The sequence below is a fragment of the Hyla sarda genome, chromosome 1 (genome assembly GCF_029499605.1).
Source record: "Hyla sarda isolate aHylSar1 chromosome 1, aHylSar1.hap1, whole genome shotgun sequence".
In the NCBI taxonomy this organism is placed as follows: domain Eukaryota; kingdom Metazoa; phylum Chordata; class Amphibia; order Anura; family Hylidae; genus Hyla; species Hyla sarda.
In genome coordinates, this window is record NC_079189.1 from 614,531,848 (window position 1) to 614,555,665 (window position 23,818).

The following is a 23,818-nucleotide window of genomic DNA, read 5'->3' on the forward strand; positions in this document are numbered from 1 at the left end:
CGTACAGGTACTCCCTCCGTCCCCAACAGGTTAAACATAATTTTACTTAAATAGTTTGAGATTTTTATAAAGCGGTACAATAATAGAAAAGTTTATAACATGGGGATCATTTTAATCGTATTGACCCATAGAATAAAGAAAACGTCATTTTTACCATAAAGTGAACAGCGTGAAAACAAAACCTTCCAAAATTTACAAAACTGTGGTTTTCTCTTAAATTTCCCCTCACATATAATAATTTTTGGGGTCCGCCATACATTTTATGGTAAAATGAGTGATGACATTACAAAGGACAATTGGTTGCACAAAAAACAAGCCTCATATGGGTCTGTGGATGGAAATATAAAAGTTATGATTATTAGAAGGCGAGGAGGAAAAAACGAAAATGCAAAAATAAAATTGGCTGTGACCTTAACTCCTTAAGAACGGAGGACGTATATTTACATCCTGCGCTGGCTTCCGCGATATAACACAGGGTCACGCGGTGATCATATCGGGTCAGTCCCGTGGCTTATACTGGACAACACCGATTGCGGTGATGCCCGGTATTAACCCTTTAGATGCGGCGATCAAAATTACAGGACGGGAGGAGGATCCCTACCTGCCTCCTCGCTGTCCGATTGCCGAATGACTGCTCCGTGCCTGAGATCTAGGCAGGAGCAGTCGAGCGGTGATAACACTGATCAATGCTATGCTATGGCAAAAAAAAAAAAAAAAGTTAAATAAATCACCCCCCTTTTCCCATTAAAGAAAAAACTATGTACCGTATTTATCGGCGTATAACACGCACTTTTAGGCTAAAATTTTTAGCCTAAAGTCTATGTGCGTGTTATACGCCGATACACCCCCAGGAGAGGCAGGGGGAGAGAGGCCGTCGCTGCCCGCTCCTTTCCTGGGGTCTAGAGCCCTTCTCTCCCCCTGTCTATCGGCGCCGCTGCCCGTTCTGTCCCCCTGACTATCGGTGCCGGCGCCCCATTGCCGCCGCCGATAGTCAGGGGGAGAGAAGCGGAGCCGACAGCCAGGGGGAGAGAAGGGGCAGCGACACCCATTGCCGGCGCCGCTGCCCCGTTGCCTCCCCCCATCCCCGGTGGCATAATTACCTGTTGCCGGGGTCGGGTCCGCGCTGCTGCAGGCCTCCGGCGTGCGTCCCCTGCGTCGTTGCTATGCATGATGCACTGACGTCATGCGCCGTGCAGCGCATAGCAACGACGAAGGGGACGCACGCCGGCGGTCTGCAGCAGCGTGGACCCGACCCCGGCAACAGGTAATTATGCCACCGGGGATGGGGGGAGGCAACGGGGCAGCGGCGCCGGCAATGGGTGACGCTGCCCCTTCTCTCCCCCTGGCTGTCGGCGCCGCTTCTCTCCCCCTGACTATCGGCGCCGGCAATGGGGCGCCGGCAACGATAGTCAGGGGGACAGAACGGGCAGCGGCGCCGATAGCCAGGGGGAGAGAAGGGCCGGCAGCAGGGCTCTAGATCCCAGGAAAAGCAGGGGGAGAGAAGCGGGCAGCGACGGCCTCTCTCCCCCTGCCTTTCCTGGGGGTGTATCGGGGTATACACGCGCACACACGCACCCTCATTTTACCATGGATATTTGGGTAAAAAACTTTTTTTACCCAAATATCCTTGGTAAAATGAGGGTGCGTGTTATAGGCCGGTGCGTGGTATACCCCGATAAATACGGTAAATAAAAATATGTAATAATGCTGCGTGCGGATATGTCCGAACTATAAATATATATAGTTAATTGAACCGCACGGTCAATGGCGTACACATAAAAAATTCCAAAGTACAAAATAGCGTATTTTTGGTCACTTTTTATACCATAAAAAAATAAAATAAAAAGCGATCAAAAAGTCCGATCAAAACAAAAATGGTACCGATTAAAAACTTCAGATCACATCCCAAAAAATGAGCCTCATACATCCCCATATGCGGAAAAATAAAAAAAGTTATAGGGGTCAGAAGATGACATTTTTAAACGTAATAATTTTCCTGCATGTAGTTATGATTTTTTAGTACGACAAAATCAAACCTATATAAGTAGGGGATCATTTTAGCCGTATGGACCTACAGAATGAAGAGAAGGTGTCAGTTTTTTTTTCAATTTTGGGGTTAAGGGGTTAAACACGTATAATGTTTTGTACAGACATGATTGGGCTTAGAATCGTCCTCCTCTGACCCCTATAACTCTTATTTGTCCGTATACAGGAATGTACGAGCCGGATGTGCCGGGATCTGTACTATTTTATTACCACTATAGTTTTCGTGGGAATTATTGATCATTTATGATAATATTTTGTGGTTTATGAAGTGACCAAAAATCAGCAATTCTGGACTTTGGTATTTTTTATGTTTACGCCATTGACCGCGCGGTTTCATTAAAGAGAAACTCTCATTAACTTGTTACATGTTATAATCCTCCCAGGTCACTGCCCCATCATGATAAACCACCCCCGGCCTTTATTTTTATTATTTGTTAGTTTTCTACCTTGATATTGTTCTGTATTTTCTGCTCAGTCAGATTCACAGACTGGGAAGGGGCGTTCCCCAGCAGGCGTGACATCATCTGAAGCCATACAGGGGAGAACTTCAGTGTGAGATGAGCTATGATTGGCTAAGGCTGAACACAACCCCCCCCCCCCCCCACCAGCACTCCAGGCTGCACTTCCTGTGTTTGGACTTCTGCCAGGCCAGCAGGAGTCCAAAGTCTGTGTATGAGATGGGGAAAATGTGCTCTGGACAAGAAAAGAGACACCTAGTGGCAGCTTTTCTAAACACAAATAAAACATAAAAAAATTCATTTTTTTTTTAAACAAATTTTTTATTTACCATAAGGAGTGCAATAGCAAAAATTAGTTTTATTGAGAGTGACCATTTATCATGATATTTTAGTAAATTCAAGTAGAGAAAAAAACACATGGTGGCGTCTACAACATGTGCAGTGATCTCGGCTTCTCAGCAAAATGTATTAAACTAAAAGGAGGTTATTGTACTTAATGATCATAAAGTGCAGCCGCTAGACACCTCACGGCCACCTGTATATAACCATCATATACAGCTCAGCTACATGTACATTACACATATACAGCTCTACTGTGTACACATACAGCTCAGCTACATGTACATTACACATATACAGCTCTACTGTGTACACATACAGCTCAGCTACATGTACATTACACATATACAGCTCTACTGTGTACACATACAGCTCAGCTACATGTACATTACACATATACAGCACTACTGTGTACACATACAGCTCAGCTACATGCACATTACACATATACAGCTCTACTGTGTACACATACAGCTCAGCTACATGTACATTACACATATACAGCTCTACTGTGTACACATACAGCTCAGCTACATGTACATTACACATATACAGCTCTACTGTGTACACATACAGCTCAGCTACATGCACATTACACATATACAGCTCTACTGTGTACACATACAGCTCAGCTACATGTACATTACACATATACAGCTCTACTGTGTACACATACAGCTCAGCTACATGTACATTACACATATACAGCTCTACTGTGTACACATACAGCTCAGCTACATGTACATTACACATATACAGCTCTACTGTGTACACATACAGCTCAGCTACATGTACATTACACATATACAGCTCTACTGTGTACACATACAGCTCAGCTACATGTACATTACACATATACAGCACTACTGTGTACACATACAGCTCAGCTACATGCACATTACACATATACAGCTCTACTGTGTACACATACAGCTCAGCTACATGTACATTACACATATACAGCTCTACTGTGTACACATACAGCTCAGCTACATGTACATTACACATATACAGCTCTACTGTGTACACATACAGCTCAGCTACATGCACATTACACATATACAGCTCTACTGTGTACACATACAGCTCAGCTACATGTACATTACACATATACAGCTCTACTGTGTACACATACAGCTCAGCTACATGTACATTACACATATACAGCTCTACTGTGTACACATACAGCTCAGCTACATGTACATTACACATATACAGCTCTACTGTGTACACATACAGCTCAGCTACATGTACATTACACATATACAGCTCTACTGTGTACACATACAGCTCAGCTACATGTACATTACACATATACAGCTCTACTGTGTACACATACAGCTCAGCTACATGTACATTACACATACAGCTCTACTGTGTACACATACAGCTCAGCTACATGCACATTACACATATACAGCTCTACTGTGTACACATACAGCTCAGCTACATGCACATTACACATATACAGCTCTACTGTGTACACACACAGCTCAGCTACATGTACATTACACATATACAGCTCTACTGTGTACACATACAGCTCAGCTACATGTACATTACACATATACAGCTACTGTGTACACATACAGCTCAGCTACATGTACATTACACATATACAGCTCTACTGTGTACACATACAGCTCAGCTACATGAACATTACACATATACAGCTCTACTGTGTACACACAGCTCAGCTACATGTACATTACACATATACAGCTCTACTGTGTACACATACAGCTCAGCTACATGTACATTACACATATACAGCTCTACTGTGTACACACAGCTCAGCTACATGTACATTACACATATACAGCTCTACTGTGTACACACAGCTCAGCTACATGTACATTACACATATACAGCTCTACTGTGTACACATACAGCTCAGCTACATGCACATTACACATATACAGCTCTACTGTGTACACATACAACTCAGCTACATGCACATTACACATATACAGCTCTACTGTGTACACATACAGCTCAGCTACATGCACATTACACATATACAGCTCTACTGTGTACACATACAGCTCAGCTACATGTACATTACACATATACAGCTCTACTGTGTACACATACAGCTCAGCTACATGTACATTACACATATACAGCTCTACTGTGTACACATACAGCTCAGCTACATGCACATTACACATATACAGCTCTACTGTGTACACATACAGCTCAGCTACATGCACATTACACATATACATCTCTACTGTGTACACATACAGCTCAGCTACATGTACATTACACATATACAGCTCTACTGTGTACACATACAGCTCAGCTACATGTACATTACACATATACAGCACTACTGTGTACACATACAGCTCAGCTACATGTACATTAAACACATACAGCTCTACTGTGCAGACATACAGCTCAGCTACATGTACATTACACATATACAGCTCTACTGTGTACACATACAGCTCAGCTACATGCACATTACACATATACAGCTCTACTGTGTACACATACAGCTCAGCTACATGCACATTACACATATACAGCTCTACTGTGTACACATACAGCTCAGATACATGCACATTACACATATACAGCTCTACTGTGTACACATACAGCTCAGCTACATGTACATTACACATATACAGCTCTACTGTGTACACATACAGCTCAGCTACATGCACATTACACATATACAGCTCTACTGTGTACACATACAGCTCAGCTACATGCACATTACACATATACAGCTCTACTGTGTACACATACAGCTCAGCTACATGCACATTACACATATACAGCTCTACTGTGTACACATACAGCTCAGCTACATGTACATTACACATATACAGCTCTACTGTGTACACATACAGCTCAGCTACATGCACATTACACATATACAGCACTACTGTGTACACATACAGCTCAGCTACATGTACATTGAACACATACAGCTCTACTGTGTACACATACAGCTCAGCTACATGTACATTACACATATACAGCTCTACTGTGTACACATACAGCTCAGCTACATGTACATTACACATATACAGCTCTACTGTGTACACATACAGCTCAGCTACATGTACATTACACATATACAGCTCTACTGTGTACACATACAGCTCAGCTACATGTACATTACACATATACAGCTCTACTGTGTACACATACAGCTCAGCTACATGTACATTACACACAGCACTACTGTGTACACATACAGCTCAGCTACATGTACATTACACACAGCTCTACTGTGTACACATACAGCTCAGCTACATGTACATTACACATATACAGCTCTACTGTGTACACATACAGCTCAGCTACATGTACATTACACATATACAGCTCTACTGTGTACACATACAGCTCAGCTACATGCACATTACACATATACAGCTTTACTGTGTACACATACAGCTCAGCTACAAGTACATTACACATATACAGCTCTACTGTGTACACATACAGCTCAGCTACATGTACATTACACATATACAGCTCTACTGTGTACACATACAGCTCAGCTACATGCACATTACACATATACAGCTCTACTGTGTACACATACAGCTCAGCTACATGTACATTACACATATACAGCTCTACTGTGTACACATACAGCTCAGCTACATGTACATTACACATATACAGCTTTACTGTGTACACACAGCTCAGCTACATGCACATTACACATATACAGCTCTACTGTGTACACATACAGCTCAGCTACATGTACATTACACATATACAGCTCTACTGTGTACACATACAGCTCAGCTACATGCACATTACACATATACAGCTCTACTGTGTACACATACAGCTCAGCTACATGTACATTACACATATACAGCTCTACTGTGTACACATCCAGCTCAACTACATGTACATTACACATATACAGCTCTACTGTGTACACATACAGCTCAGCTACATGTACATTACACATATACAGCTCTACTGTGTACACATATACAGCTCAGCTACATGCACATTACACATATACAGCTCTACTGTGTACACATACAGCTCAGCTACATGTACATTACACATATACAGCTCTACTGTGTACACATACAGCTCAGCTACATGCACATTACACATATACAGCTCTACTGTGTACACATACAGCTCAGCTACATGTACATTACACATATACAGCACTACTGTGTACACATACAGCTCAGCTACATGCACATTACACACAGCTCTGCTGCAGACATATATAACACACACATACACAGCTCTGCACCACGCACATCACACACACACAGCTCTGCTGCATACACATAACTTCAGCTCATCCAGCAGCGATCACAACCAGCACAGCAGAGTCCTGCATACACTGAGCAGATGAGCCTAGAGCAGCAGCCCCTGATCATGTGACTCCTCCTCCTCCATGTGACTGATCACATGACGGTGACATCATCGCAGGTCCTGTAAGCACACGGCTCCTGTACAGTCTGCAGGTGGAGGTATATACGGTTGTGGTGACATCAGGAGCGCTGGGGGAGGGGACATTACTATTAACCCCTTCAGGTCCACAAGGTTTTATGACTTAAGGAAGAAGATCACAAGATCCAGAACTTTCTGTGTATTTGTCTCTTTCTTTCTCTGTTGTTTCTATTTGCAGCCGCCATTTCTCATCATCTCCTCTTCTTCCCTTCAGGTTTCTCCAATCCAGGATCCTCTGCTGATATCTTCTATATAAGAGAATTCTCCTGAATGACCCATCAACCATGGAGAGAGACAGGAACAAGATGGCCGACAGCATCATAAACCTCACCCTACAGATACTCTTCCGGCTTACTGGAGAGGTGAGGGATTCTGGGAGTGATGTCACATGACCTCATTCTTATCTATGTAATAACAGATGGATATGACTGGAGAGGTGAGGGATTCTGGGAGTGATGTCACATGACCTCATTCTTATCTATGTAATAACAGATGGATATGACTGGAGAGGTGAGGGATTCTGGGAGTGATGTCACATGACCTCATTCTTATCTATATAATAACAGATGGATAAGACTGGAGAGGTGAGGGATTCTGGGAGTGATGTCACATGACCTCATTCTTATCTATGTAATAACAGATGGATATGACTGGAGAGGTGAGGGATTCTGGGAGTGATGTCACATGGCCTCATTCTTATCTATGTAATAACAGATGGATATGACTGGAGAGGTGAGGGATTCTGGGAGTGATGTCACATGACCTCATTCTTATCTATATAATAACAGATGGATATGACTGGAGAGGTGAGGGATTCTGGGAGTGATGTCACATGACCTCATTGTTATCTATGTCATAACAGATGGATATGACTGGAGAGGTGAGGGATTCTGGGAGTGATGTCACATGACCTCATTCTTATCTATGTAATAACAGTTGGATATGACTAGAGAGGTGAGGGATTCTGGGAGTGATGTCACATGACCTCATTCTTATCTATGTAATAACAGATGGATATGACTGGAGAGGTGAGGGATTCTGGGAGTGATGTCACATGACCTCATTCTTATCTATGTAATAACAGATGGATATGACTGGAGAGGTGAGGGATTCTGGGAGTGATGTCACATGACCTCATTCTTATCTATGTAATAACAGATGGATATGACTGGAGAGGTGAGGGATTCTGGGAGTGATGTCACATGACCTCATTCTTATCTATGGAATAACAGATGGATATGACTGGAGAGGTGAGGGATTCTGGGAGTGATGTCATATGACCTCATTCTTATCTATGTAATAACAGATGGATATGACTGGAGAGGTGAGGGATTCTGGGAGTGATGTCACATGACCTCATTCTTATCTATGTAATAACAGATGGATATGACTGGAGAGGTGAGGGATTCTGGGAATGTACTTAGTGATATTAATGTGTCTCTCCATACACAGGATTACACAGTAGTGAAGAAGTCCTCTAGTGGGCGCTGTCGGGCCCCTATGTCTGAAGGATGGGGAAGAACCCTGAGCCCAATCCCGGGGCTCCCACCTCACTCCCTGATACATGAGGAAATGGATGAACAGAAGATCCGAGAACTCATCAACAAGATGATGGAGCTGCTGACTGGAGAGGTGACCCTGCTGGGACATTATACAGTAATGGAGGGGTCTGGTGATGACTGGAGAGGTGACCCTGCTGGGACATTATACAGTAATGGAGGGGTCTGGTGATGACTGGAGAGGTGACACTGCTGGGACATTATACAGTAATGGAGGGGTCTGGTGATGACTGGAGAGGTGACACTGCTGGGACATTATACAGTAATGGAGGGGTCTGGTGATGACTGGAGAGGTGACCCTGCTGGGACATTATACAGTAATGGAGGGGTCTGGTGATGACTGCAGAGGTGACACTGCTGGGAATGCTGGGACATTATACAGTAATGGAGGGGTCTGGTGATGACTGGAGAGGTGACACTGCTGGGACATTATACAGTAATGGAGGGGTCTGGTGATGACTGGAGAGGTGACACTGCTGGGACATTATACAGTAATGGAGGGGTCTGGTGATGACTGGAGAGGTGACACTGCTGGGACATTATACAGTAATGGAGGGGTCTGGTGATGACTGGAGAGGTGACCCTGCTGGGACATTATACAGTAATGGAGGGGTCTGGTGATGACTGGAGAGGTGACACTGTTGGGACATTATACAGTAATGGAGGGGTCTGGTGATGACTGGAGAGGTGACACTGCTGGGACATTATACAGTAATGGAGGGGTCTGGTGATGACTGTAGAGGTGACACTGCTGGGACATTATACAGTAATGGAGGGGTCTGGTGATGACTGGAGAGGTGACACTGCTGGGACATTATACAGTAATGGAGGGGTCTGGTGATGACTGGAGAGGTGACCCTGCTGGGACATTATACAGTAATGGAGGGGTCTGGTGATGACTGGAGAGGTGACACTGCTGGGACATTATACAGTAATGGAGGGGTCTGGTGATGACTGGAGAGGTGACACTGCTGGGACATTATACAGTAATGGAGGGGTCTGGTGGTGACTGGAGAGGTGACACTGCTGGGAATGCTGGGACATTATACAGTAATGGAGGAGTCTGGTGATGACTGGAGAGGTGACACTGCTGGGAATGCTGGGACATTATACAGTAATGGAGGGGTCTGGTGATGACTGGAGAGGTGACACTGCTGGGAATGCTGGGACATCATACAGTAATGGAGGGGTCTGGTGATGACTGGAGAGGTGACACTGCTGGGACATTATACAGTAATGGAGGGGTCTGGTGATGACTGGAGAGGTGACACTGCTGGGACATTATACAGTAATGGAGGGGTCTGGTGATGACTGGAGAGGTGACACTGCTGGGAATGCTGGGACATTATACAGTAATGGAGGGGTCTGGTGATGACTGGAGAGGTGACACTGCTGGGAATGCTGGGACATTATACAGTAACACCACTGGAGGGGTCGGGGTGATGACTGTATCATTGTGTGTCAGGTTCCTATAAGGTGTCAGGACGTGGCGGTCTATTTCACCATGGAGGAGTGGGAGTATGTAGAAGGACACAAGGATCAGTACAAGGATCAGGTGATGATGGAGGATCAGCAGCTCCTCACATCACCAGGTAATAGACATGACTATATACACACGTCCTCTCATTATTTGTATGTAAAGAATGAATTCAGTCTCTATATGTGTTCCCTACAGTCATATCCAGTAAGATAACAGCACCAGAGAGGTGTCCCCGTCCTCTTGATAAGCAGAATATGGAGGACATTACCACAGGGAAAGATCTGATCTATATTAATGCTACAGACATAAAGGAAGAAGAAGAGACAGATATGAGCGGTGATGAGCAGTATAAGGAGAACATTACTACAGGGAAAGATCTGATCTATATTAATGCTACAGACATAAAGGAAGAAGAAAAGACAGATATGAGCAGTGATGAGCAGTATAAGGAGGACATTCCTACAGGGAAAGATCTGATCTATATTAATGCTACAGACATAAAGGAAGAAGAAGAGACAGATGTGAGCAGTGATGAGCAGTATAAGGAGGACATTCCTACAGGTAACCGCCCAGGTGAGTAGAAACCACTAAATATAGAGAAGAGTCATAGATTTTATTCAGTCACCGACTAAAATAATTGTTTGTGAATTCTTTAAGCTCTGTGTCCTGTTAGTCTTCCCTACATTCAGCCAAAATGCAAACTAATATGAAACTAGAGAATGGTATAAATAACAATGAGACATATACCAGATAACACAATACACAACATGGAGACATATACCAGATAACACAATACACAACATGGAGACATATACCAGATAACACAATACACAACATGGAGACATATACCAGATAACACAATACACAACATGGAGACATATACCAGATAACACAATACACAACATGGAGACATATACCAGATAACACGATACACAACATGGAGACATATACCAGATAACACGATACACAACATGGAGACATATACCAGATAACACAATACACAACATGGAGACATATATACCAGATAACACAATACACAACATGGAGACATATATACCAGATAACACAATACACAACATGGAGACATATACCAGATAATACAATACACAACATGGAGATATATACCAGATAACACAATACACAACATGGAGACATATACCAGATAACACAATACACAACATGGAGACATATACCAGATAACACAATACACAACATGGAGACATATACCAGATAGCACAATACACAACATGGAGACATATACCAGATAACACAATACACAACATGGAGACATATACCGGATAACACAATATACAACATGGAGACATATACCGGATAACACAATACACAACATGGAGACATATACCAGATAACACAATACACAACATGGAGACATATACCAGATAACACAATACACAACATGGAGACATATACCAGATAACACAATACACAACATGGAGACATATACCAGATAACACAATACACCACATGGAGATATATACCAGATAACACAATACACAACATAGAGACAAGGGGGGAGGGAGATGAGAGAAAGAAAGGAAAAAAGGGAAGACAGATGGGGAATAAAGAATCAAGTAGGTTGCCGGTGCGAGTAGCGCTCCCATGGCTCCCAGACAGAAAGGAAAGAGGGATTAGAATTTTTTAGAGAAGCGGTAAGAAATTCCAGGGAGTAGATTTCACGAATACGAACCAGCAAATCAATCTCAGAGGGAGGAAGAGTTCATTTCCAGCCTTTGGCAATAAGAGTCTTGGCAGCCAGGACAATGTGCATGAAGAACTTAAAGGGTCTCTTAGATAAAGTAGGATGAGAGAGGAGGAGAAGATAAATCAGAGGATCTAGAGGGACCAAGACACCCAGAGTCCCGAGAAGGAGGTGCTGCTCCTTTTTCCAATAGTCTACGAGAAGGGGACAGGACCAGAAAATATGGAAGACCGTGCCCAACCCCAACCCACAGCGCCAGCACTGAGGAGGGATAGAAGGGTTAAGTCTGTTCTTGTAAGCAGTACATATAGAATCCTTGGATGCCCTGTCCCAAATCACCCTCCACTGGGGCAGTGTATTGGCAGTATTAAAGGCCTCCTCCCTATGGGCCATATAACGGTGGGATGGGGAATCACCGTCTGGGGGCTGAATGAGTAGAGAGTAGATATAGTAGAGAAGGCCCCTTGCCTGAGGTCCACCACGGCATAACCGCTCAAAGCCAGTAGGCAGAGATACCGATACAGAGCCAGTAGAGGAGGACAAAAAGTGCCGTAATTGTAGGTAGCGAAAACGCTCAGACGAGGGGAGATCCCAACGAGATGCCAGCTGCTCAAAAGGTAATGGGGAACGAGAGATAGGGTCAACGATGTCCGCCCAACAGAATAGACCCCGGGAACCCCACTCCCGCACCATAATGGAGAACATACCAGAGGGAAAAGCAGGATGATAGAGGAAAGACCGTAGAGCGGTGATAGGAGAAAACAGTCAGAACTTTCGAGAACAATAACCCCAGACATATCTAGAAAAACCCATGGGACCTAGGAGAGGGGAGGGAGAAAAAGCTGATGCTGGAGGGGACCAGAGTGAGAATAAGAGTGGACAGGGGCTAAGCACAGCTCTTCCATCGGCTATAAGCATGGTATGTAGACCATGCCACGAGGTGGCCCGGATGAGCAACCCAGTAATACTTTGTAACATCAGGAACAGCTAAACCTCCCATGTGCATACCAGCCATCATAACCGACATTGTCAGACGATGCCTCTTCCCATCCCAAATAAATCGGGAAACAGCCGACTGAAAAGAGCGAAGGGCCGACAATGGAACCCGGGTAGGTAACGTCTCGAAAAAATAGAGTAGTTTCGGGAGGATCGTCATCTTAACCACCACAATTCGTCCAAAAAAGAAATGTATTGCGACCGCCATTTTTCCAGAATAGCTCTAAGATCCCTAAAGAGGGGGAGGTAGTTAGCAGAATAAAGAGAGGAGTAGCGAGAAGTGATATGTACCCGTAGGTATTTAACCCCTTAAGGACCGGGGTTTTTTCCGTTTTTGCATTTTCGTTTTTTGCTCCTTGCCTTTAAAAAATCATAACTCTTTCAATTTTGCACCTAAAAATCCATATGATGGCTTATTTTTTGCGCCACCAATTCTAATTTGTAATGACATCAGTCATTTTGCCCAAAAATCTACGGTGAAACGGAAAAAAAAATCATTGTGCGACAAAATTGAAAAAAAACCGCAGTTTTGTAACTTTTGGGGGCTTCCGTTTCTACGTAGTACATTTTTCGGTAAAAATGACACCTTATCTTTATTCTGTAGGTCCATACGATTAAAATGATCCCCTACTTATATAGATTTGATTTTTTCGGACTTCTGGAAAAAATCATAACTACATGCAGGAAAATTAATACGTTTAAAATTGTCATGTTCTGACCCCTATAACTTTTTTATTTTTCCGTGTATGGGGTGGTATGAGGGCTCATTTTTTGCGCCGTGATCTGAAATTTTTAACGGTACAATTTTTGCATTGATAGGAGTTATTGATCGCTTTTTATTCATTTTTAAATGATATAAAAAGTGACCAAAAATGCACTATTTTGGACTTTGGAATTTTTTTACGCGCACGCCATTGACCGAGCGGTTTAATTAATGATATATTTTTATAATTCGGACATTTCCGCACGCGGTGATACCATATATGTTCATTTTTCTTTTTATTTACACTGTGTTTTTTTTTTTTATTGGAAAAGGGGGGTGATTCAAACTTTTAATAGGGGAGGAGTTAAATGATGTTTATTCACTTTTTTTTTTCACTTTTTTTTTGCAGTGTTATAGGTCCCATAGGGACCTATAACACTGCACACACTGATCTTCATTATTGATCACTGGTTTCTCATAAGAAACCAGTGATCAACGATTCTGCCGCATGACTGCTCAGGCCTGGATCTCAGGCACTGAGCAGTCATTCGGCGATCGGACAGCGAGGAGGCAGGTAGGGGCCCTCCCGCTGTCCTGTCAGCTGTTCGGGATGCCGCGATTAGCCGCGGCTATCCCGAACAGCCCGACTGAGCTATCCGGCCACTTTCGGTTTCACTTTTAGCCGCGCGGCTCAGCTCTGAGCGCGCGGCTAAATGGTTAATAGCACGCGGTGCCGCGATCGGCACTGCGCGCTATTAGAGGCGGGTCCCGGCTTCACTATGACGCCGGGCCCGCCGTGATATGACGCGGGGTTACTGTGTAACCCCGCGTTATATCAGGAGAGCAGGTCCAAGGGCGTACCTGTACGCCCTTGGTCCTTAAGGGGTTAATGGCAGAAGAGGACCACTTGAAAGAATAGTTTGAGCGGAGAAGGGTAGATAAGGATAGCGGCAAATTGAGAGGTAGCACCTTCGTTTTAGAGAGATAAACTTTATAGCCAGAGACTTCTCCATAGGCATGAAGAGCTTTGTAGAGATTAGGAAGGGAGAGTAAGGGGCGAGAGAGCATTAAGAGCACGTCTTCAGCAAAAAGACAAATCTTGAACTCCTATCATTGCTGCCAAAGGTTCGATACATAAAGTGAAGACCAGGGGGAGAGCGGACATTCCTGGCGGGTGCCATTACACAGTGGGAAAGTTAGAGAAGGAGTGTGAGGGAGCTTGAGAGAAGTAGTAGGAGACGAGTAGAGACCCCGCAGAGCAGTGAGAAAGTTACCAGTGATTCCAAACTTCTGGAGCGTAGCAAAGATGAATGGCCACCCCAACCTATCAAAGGCCTTTTCGGCATCCAAACTGAGAATTGATGCCTGCTCCGACCTCCGATTAACCAAATCAGCAAGGTCCACCACCCTCCTAGTGTTGTCCCTGCCTTGGTGGCATGGGATAATCCCAATCTGGTCCTTATGGGTCAGAGATGGGAGAAAAGAGCATAAGCAAAACGCCAAAATCTTGGAGAATAGCTTTAAAGGGGTACTCCGGCGCTAAGACATCTTCTCCCCCATCCAAAGGATAGGGGATAAGATGCCTGATTGCGGGGGTCCCGCCGCTGGCGACCCCCGTGATCTTCCACGCCGGACCCTGTTAGAATCAGCCCCCGGAGCGTGCTCGCTCCGGGTCTGATTACTGGGGATCACGGGGACGGAGCATAGTGACGTCACGGCTCTGCCCTGTGTGACGTCACGCTCCGCCCCCTCAATGCAAGCCTATGGAGGGGGCGTGACAGCTTGGTCGCATGGTTGATCCTCCACAAACCATATAAAGAAGAAGCCCGTATTAACCGCTGAAAAGGGGAAGCCAGACCCAATTGGGCTGGTGCGGGGGGAGCCGCCAAGACCGAGTGACAGTCCAGGGAAGGGGAAAAAAACAAGATTAAAATCACCCCCTAATAACCTGGCAGAAGAGGGGTATGTATGGAGTTTAGTAAGGACACGGCTCAAAAACGGTATCTGGGATGTGTTGGGGGCATAAACATTACAAAGCAGCAAAGGCACCCCACCCAGAGCCCCCTCCAGCATCACGTAACGCCCCTGTGGGTCGAGAAAGGTATAGGAGACTTGAAGCGGACAGGATCTAGAGATAAGAATTGCGACCCCAGCTACCTTCCTGTCATTAACAACAGAATAAGCCTGAGGATAGAGGTGGTGCAGAAATTGTTAAGATCCATTATGGTCAAAGTGTGTCTCCTGAAGAAAAACAATATTGGCCCGCTGCGAGACCAACTCCCTCTGCAGTAAATGCCTCTTAGAGGGGGAGTTAAGGCCCTTAAAATTCAAAGAGACACACTTGACCATAATGGATGTGGAGAGGAGGACAGAGCCAATGAAGGCACATACTTACAAAGTCCAGCTGGCAGACCAGAGAACACCACTGTTGGGAACCTGCGAGTCACAAACCCTGGAAGAGAGAAGAGGGAAAAACAGAACCTAGAAGAGAAGAAAAATTGTGCGACCCAGTGCGACAGAGGAACACAAAAGGGCAGACAAACAGAAAATAACACAGGAGGCAAACAAAACACAGCAACAAAGTGAACCATTAACCAACTAGCCAATGCAGAGGCCAAGACCACCAGAGTGGGCAAGAAACCAAGGCATGGGTGGTCCATTGCTATAGCCTCTAGAGGGGAAGTGGGAGAATGTCAAGCAATAGTGGCCACCACCAAGACAGCACACCGCTCCGAGGCCATAGCAAAAGAACGTTAACATAATAACAAAGCAAGTGAAAATAAACCATGGGTGATCAAAAAATGCAAGTCCACCATGATAAAGGAAAAAAGCAAAATTACAACAGTATCAGCAAGAAATCAGAACTCTCAGCATAGTGTCGGGGAGACCATCAATCTGAGTCCCAACCAAGAGCAGCAAGGAAAAGTCACAAGGCCGCAGACAACATCTGAAATAGGATCCCGTGGGGGTCTGCCAAGGTCCCGAGGAAGAAATTTCTTCTGTGACTTCCTCTGGGTCTCAGATCGTCGGGACCAGACAGGCTGCCAAACAGGAGAGGGAGGGGGGTGAGTTAAGTCCCAATCCACCAGCTGGGGTACCGGCAAATCCAAGGTGGAGCAGAAGGGTGCCAGATCAGAGAAAGAGTGAAGAGCAGTGGAGCGTCCATCTTTGTGGGCATGAAGGGCAAATGGAAAGTTCCACCGATAGACCACCTGGTGAGGACGAAGAACAGCAAGCAAAGGTTGGAGCACCCGTCGCGTAGAAATACGCATACCAGTGCGCTCATCATTGCAAAGGGCATACATACAACAAAGGAGTGTACTATTTAGTAACTGTTATTCTGTCTAGGGCCTATATACTTTGAAAGGACAGCCGTAAGTAATCGCCTGCTGCTGTTCTATACCCTCATAAACGCACTAAGTATGTCAGGCAGGGAAGTGCCAGGACGTGCACAGAGAAGGGGCAGAGGCCTACATACGTCAGGCAGAGTTGGCAGCAGACTTGGGGCGAGTGGCAGCAGGAGTCGCAGCAATAGGCCTGAGCTCCCGTTAACACCCAGCAGTCGTGTCGTCGACCCATCTCTCCTTGTCAATTGGTTTGCACACTCATCCCCATCATCACAAGCAACATGTGACAACCCCAGTCAAGAGTCGGTGGGTTCCTCAGACACACCCCTCAGTTGGCATGGCCCGGGAGCAGTCCCCGTAACCCCATTGCCTTTGTCCTATGCTGTTCCCTCTCCCAAAGAAGTATCTCATGCTTTGGGTTCAGCTCCACTATTTACTGAGGACGATCCAATAGAGGACAGTCAGCAGCTAATGGGCAGCCAAGAATGTGAGGAGACATGCGTCGCTTGCTCCGCAAGGCGGGCAAGTGGTCATGTGGAGAGTGACGTGGGAGGCGGTGTTTAAATTGTTCAGGGTCCTGAGGCAGACACTGTTGTGGAACACGAGTATGGGGGTTTAAGGGGGTAAGGGGTTATGAAAACCTCTTGGGTACTGCAAATGCATGATCCAGACTCATTCTGTGTCTTTCAGGAACTACTTGCCTCCCTGGTGCCTCTGGCCTTGGGCCTTAAATTTTTGGATGTTTAGCAGTAGCTAAATACATACTTAATGCAAATTTCAACAATGATCGTTAAATTCTCGGCGCTCTGCCAGGGCCTCTTCCTACCCCGCCTGGGCCGATCCGAGGACCTCACTAGCCAACTCACTAACTAATCCAATCGCTTATAGCGACGGGCGGTGTGTACAAAGGGCAGGGACTTAATCAACGCCAGCTTATGACCCTCACTTACTGGTAATTCCTCGTTTTAAGGTTAAATAATTGCAATCCCAGATCCCTATCACAAACTGGTTTCAGCGTGCAACACGCACCTGTCCTTGAAAGATAGAAACACGCTAATCCGTTCAATGGAGTGCGGCCCCGGAAATCTGAGGGCATAACACACCTGGTATTGCTCGATCTTGCAATTGATCGTGCAAAGGTAGGGGGTTATTAAAGCCTCTTGCTGAGGCCTACTCCTGACTGCTCCTGGTGTAATGTATGGGGTAATTAAACTACGGATCGACCGATATCGTTTTTTTAGGGCCGATACCGATAATCGGTGCAGGTTAGTGCCGATAGCCGATAACTTATACCGATATTCCGGTATAAGTTATCGGCTATTTAACCCCCTGCGACACCGCTGCAGATCAGTGATTTAAAGCGGGCGCTTTAAATCAATGATCTGCAGTGGCTTTTGCGGGGCCATAGGCCGCCGCCACCCGCTTCTCTCCCCCTACCTGTCAGGGTGGTCCGGGCCATCCATCCTCCCTTCCTGTAGTGTCCGGGGGCGTTCCGGGTGAAGAGTGAACCGGTCCGGGCTGTCCTTCTTCTCCGGCGGTCATCTTCTCCACTCCGGGCAGGCTCCGGCCTAGTACGCTGCATAGACGCCACTGCGCAGTGACGCCCGTTCGCAGCGACCCACCTGACGTCACGGCGTAGCGGCGTCTATGCAGGGTACTAGGCCGGAGCCTGCCCGGAGTGGAGAAGATGACCGCCGGAGAAGAAGGACAGCCCGGACCGGTTCACTCTTCACCCGGAACGCCCCCGGACACTACAGGAAAGATGGATGGCCCGGACCACCCCCATTACGGATAAGTTTAATACGCGGTGCGGTGGGTCGGGGGGGGTGGCGGTCACAGTGTGGTGGGGGCGGGTCGGGGGGCGGAGCATTATCGGCTTATCGGCAAGGTAATTGCCGATACCGATAATGCCCAAAATCGTGATTATCGGCCCATAATCGGTAGATCCCTAAATTAAACACTCTTGGGTAGTGTTTTTTTTATTTTTTTATTTACTGATAATTTTATCGGTAATAAAATAGAATTTTACAGAATGCTAATCGTTACACAACGGAACTCTTGTTGCGTGTGATTTTTTAATAAAAATTTTTAAAAAAATACGGACAGGGATTAACTCTGCTTCATCATTTTGGGCGAAAAAAGTCCTTTGGTGATCTGATCTTTTGGAGACAGATGGGCTTACACACATATTGAATTAGTTTTTGTAAAAAAATTTCAAACAAAAAATATGGAGAAAAACTGTTCCAGGTTAAACCCCCCCAAAGGACGAGGGGGCACTCCCTCCGTCTGGAGAAGAAAAAGTTTAGTCTCAAGGGGCGACACGCCTTCTTTACCATGAGAACTGTGAACTTATGGAACAGTCTACCTCAGGAACTGGTCACAGCAGGAAAAATTTACAGCTTTAAAACAGGATTAGATACATTCCTGGAACAAAATAACATTAATGCTTATGAAGAAATATAAAATCCCATCCCTTCCCCAATATCGCGCCACACCCCTACCCCTTAATTCCCTGTTTGAACTTGATGGACATATGTCTTTTTTCGACCGTACTAACTATGTAACATTGTGTGGTTTATTATTTTTAAGAAGAATGTCTTTGGGTGGTCCACCAGCCTGCATTATAGAGTCTTGTGAACTGTTGGATATGCGCTTGTTCTTACACAAAGGTATTTCTTAAAAACATTTCTAAAATGTTGTTTTTTGAGGGGATTGTGAAGCCCGGGTGTGTACTGGTGCATCAGCCAACTCCAGGCTGTGTCCTTCAGGCAATATATGGGTTCCTGATGCCGCAGAGGTGGGGCCTGGGTCTGGAAATTTCTCATTTTTGGGTAGCGGGTACTACCTATGAGAAATCTTTGTCAAAAATGTCATATATTGTGTTGTTTTTTTGGGGGGGATTGTGAAGCCCTGGTGTGTAGTGTACTAGTGCATCAGCAAACTCCACGCTGTGCTATTCAGCCACTATATGGTCTCCTCTTACTGCCAACATGTCCACGCTGTGTCATTCAGCCACTATATGGTGTCCTCATGCTGCCAACAACTCCACGCTGTGCCATTCAGCCACTAAATGGTCTCCTCTTGCCACGCTATGTCCACGCTATGCCATTCAGCCACTATATGGTCTCCTGACACTGATGCCACCACTAGGCTCTGTCATTGTGCTGCTGTGCGGCAGTGATTCTAAGAGCGATTCCGGTAATCTGCATGCTATTCTGAATAACAGTATTATTTCACTACCACAGCACACTCCATATGCGTTTTAGGACACAGCAAAGTGTTCTATACCCCTATAGAGGCTGTATGTAGGCTAGAAATAGTCTTTTTTAATATCAATTCGCCACGAACAAATTTGGATCAAAAGAACTTTTCGGGAAAATTCGGCGAATCGGCCGATTTGAATTTTTGAAAAGTTCGCTCATCTCTAGTTCCTGACATTACACAAGAGCCATGAATCCGGATGATGCAGACAATCCACTAGCACCAAACATTTTCACTATAATGGATCTGCAAGATCAGAGGATTGAGCAATTGGCACTTGTAATGCAGACTCTTTAGAATCGTACGTCTCACCTAGAGCCTCCTGTGCCTCAACCGGCAGCTACCTACGCTCCTGCTCCGGCAACTATTTCTGCTGCCATAGAAGCCATTGCCTCCTGTGGGGCAGATCCAGTAAACCCACTTCCCCAGCATTATGGGGGCGATCCTAATGAATGTAGAGGCTACCTGAACCAAGTGGGCATTTTTCTGGAAATGGTCCCGCAGTCCTGTCCTAATGATAGACGTAAGGTAGGATTCCTGATCTCCCTCCTTACTGATAACTCTCTATCCAGGGTGAATCCTCTTTGGAGACTGATAATCGTATTATCTACGACTACTGAGAGCTTGTAGTGTCCTTTAAACAGATATTTTCAATTGAATTCTGTATTCTAGTAGAAGTGTGCTGGGATAAGGAAGCGCTGGTGGCCACGTTCTCTCGTGGACTCTCTGATATTATAAAAGATGAGATTGTAGTCAGAGATCTCGAAGAGATACCGTCTTTCACCATTCTAATTGACACTCCCATGCCTCCCTCACCTCCCAAGCCTCCTGGTTGCAAAACGTCTGAAGGGATCGAACCAATGCAGCTCAGGACCACCCCCCTTCCCGCACTAGAGAGGGATTATAGTAGGAGGGAGGAGATGTGTCTTTATTGTGGCAATTTGGGCCCTTTGCTCGGATCATGCCAAACCTAGTCAGGAAACACGTGCACCTGAGGTCCTGCCAGGGACAGATCTTGGGTGGGCAGAGCGGCGGGAATACAACGAAAATAAAACAAGGTCATAACACATTTACAGCAAAACCTCAGCTAATATTAATGATTAGCTTCTTATTTCCCTGGCTACCTGTAATCAGCCAGCCCCATTCCCTGCTGGGTCCTGGCTATTTAGGTGCAACAGAGACGACCACGTAAGGGCAGAGGCAGTCGGATCTCAAAGCGCGTTTCTGTTGTTCCTGATTGTAATTACGATGTATGACTATGGCCTGACTGACATCCACTCTGATTCTTTGCGTCAGCACAATTACTACTATACCCAATTTACATAGTCGTTTGTTTTTTGTTTGTTTTTTAATGACTTACTCTGAACTAGAGGATAACATCATCACATACAAGATTCTGAAATTGAATGCCTTGCAGCAAATGGACGTATATCTACGTCCACTGTGGGCCCCCGCTGTATGAAGCTATCAGCAACCTGGACGCATGGCTAATGCTAGACATTGCCAATCGGGCTGGTGTCTGGCATTAACTCTTTAGAAGTTGATCACTGCGTCTGAAAGCGGTGAATCCTGTTCCCGGCTAGCTCAGTGGGCTGATCACAGCTGCCGTGGTGAATTGCATCCCAATCAGCTGAGAGGATGGCGGGAGGTCTCTCACCTTCCTCCCTGACGTCCGATTGGTGCTCCAACGTTGAAGTCAGCTATGCCAGGCTGAAGCAATGGAGCACCGATAACACTGAAATGTTCTCCTATGGAGAAGCATTGATCAGTGTATGCAATCTAAAGATTACATGTTATAGTCCCCTACGCCCCCTTCCATTAACTTGCATTGAGGGGGGTGTGGTGTGACGTCACAAGGTATGTGGTCATTACGTTACAACCCTCGGCGCCCGCTCCAAACATTTGGAACAAAATGCTCAGAACGCTGGGCAGCGGCGAACCCCTTTAACCTCTTAACCCCTTAAGGACCAGGCCATTTTTCACTGTAGGACCAGAGCGTTTTTTACTGTCACTTTAAGCATTAATAACTTTGGGATGCTTTTACCTTTCATTCTGATTCCGAGAATGTTTTTTCGTGACATATTCTACTTTATGTTACTGGTAAAATTTTGTCAATACTTGCATAATTTCTTGGTGAAAAATTCCAAAATTTGATGAAAAAATTTAAAAATTTAGCATTTTTCTAACTTTGAAGTTCCCTGCTTGTAAGGAAAATAGACATTCCAAATAAAGTATATATTGATTCACAAATACAATATGTCTACTTTATGTTTACATCATAAAATTGCCATGTTTTTACTTTTGGAAGACATCAGAGGGCTTCAAAGTTCAGCAGCAATTTTCCAATTTTTCACAAAATTTTCAAAATCGGAATTTTTCATGGACCAGTTCAGGTTTGAAGTTGACTTGAGGGGTCTTCTTATTAGAAATACCCCACAAATGACCACTTTATAAAAACTACACCCCTCAAAGTATTCAAAATGACATTCTGTAAGAGTGTTAACCCTTTAGGTATTTCACAGGAATAGAATTCACAGAAGGGGTACCACAACTTAAAACATAACATTTAATAGTGCTACTAAAACCTTATAATTCCCCACAAACAATTAACAACAGAACAATGTCTCACAAAACAAAGACTCAGAGGCGTAGGTGTCAGCCAGCATGAGAAGTGACCTATGGTCTAGTAGACAAAGTAGTCAGGGAGTGCCAGGGGTAGAGATAATGTCATATCATGGGGAGGGGGGGAGGAGAAAATGGTTGGGGCTGTGGCCCTGTTACACCCTGACACGGGAGATGTAGTGAAGATTACCCCTTCTCGCTCAGGGATCAGTCGGGGCACTCGTCCTAATAAGGACGACCCCTGCCCCGGTCTACCCCTTTTCAATCCCTATACTAGAAAACAAAAAACTGTCATCAGCTTCATCATCACTCAACAGATTTAGGAGTTTGGCCTCATTCACCAAATTTCAGAGAGGTATATTTCGGTGGGGTTTCTCTCAAGAATTTCATAGCTGCTGACATCAGCCAATAGCGTATGGCACATATCCCGGGATTGCGACCAGTCCATGACCACAGTATTGCCCCCCTTGTCGGAGGGTTTAATGGTCAGGGACTGGTCACGCTCCAGAGATTGTAGTGCCACCATTTCACTGTGTGAGAAATTGGAGTGATCCTGACAACGAATCGTCTCCAGCTCTTTAATCACAAGTCCTAAGAACACATCAATGCAAGACAAGTCCCCAGTTGGGGGCATTTTGGTGCTCTTGTTTCTCAGGGCCGTGAATAGACCATGACCACTGGGTGTTTCACTTTCCGTCATCAAATGCACCAGAGTGTCTGCACCTTGTAGTACATCTCTCGATAAGCCCAGTTCTGCGGCCCTCCTTCTTTCAACATTTGCATGGTACTTATGCCATTCTAATTTGCGCGTGAATAAGTGTAGATCCTTAACCCA

General features: G+C 45.1%; 1 protein-coding gene across 2 annotated transcripts in view; it reads left to right on the forward strand.

Moving 5' to 3' along the window:
• LOC130298204 (oocyte zinc finger protein XlCOF7.1-like) overlaps window positions 1-23,818 on the forward strand; it is a 177,118-nt gene that overhangs the window by 143,738 nt on the left and 9,562 nt on the right. For both annotated transcript variants that reach the window (XM_056551122.1, XM_056551126.1), the window contains exons 2-5: window positions 7,510-7,657; window positions 8,748-8,927; window positions 10,320-10,446; window positions 10,530-10,907. In XM_056551122.1, coding sequence (XP_056407097.1) covers window positions 7,580-7,657; window positions 8,748-8,927; window positions 10,320-10,446; window positions 10,530-10,907 — 763 coding nt within the window. In that variant the 5' untranslated portion in view covers window positions 7,510-7,579. The remainder of the gene's footprint in view (window positions 1-7,509; window positions 7,658-8,747; window positions 8,928-10,319; window positions 10,447-10,529; window positions 10,908-23,818) is intronic.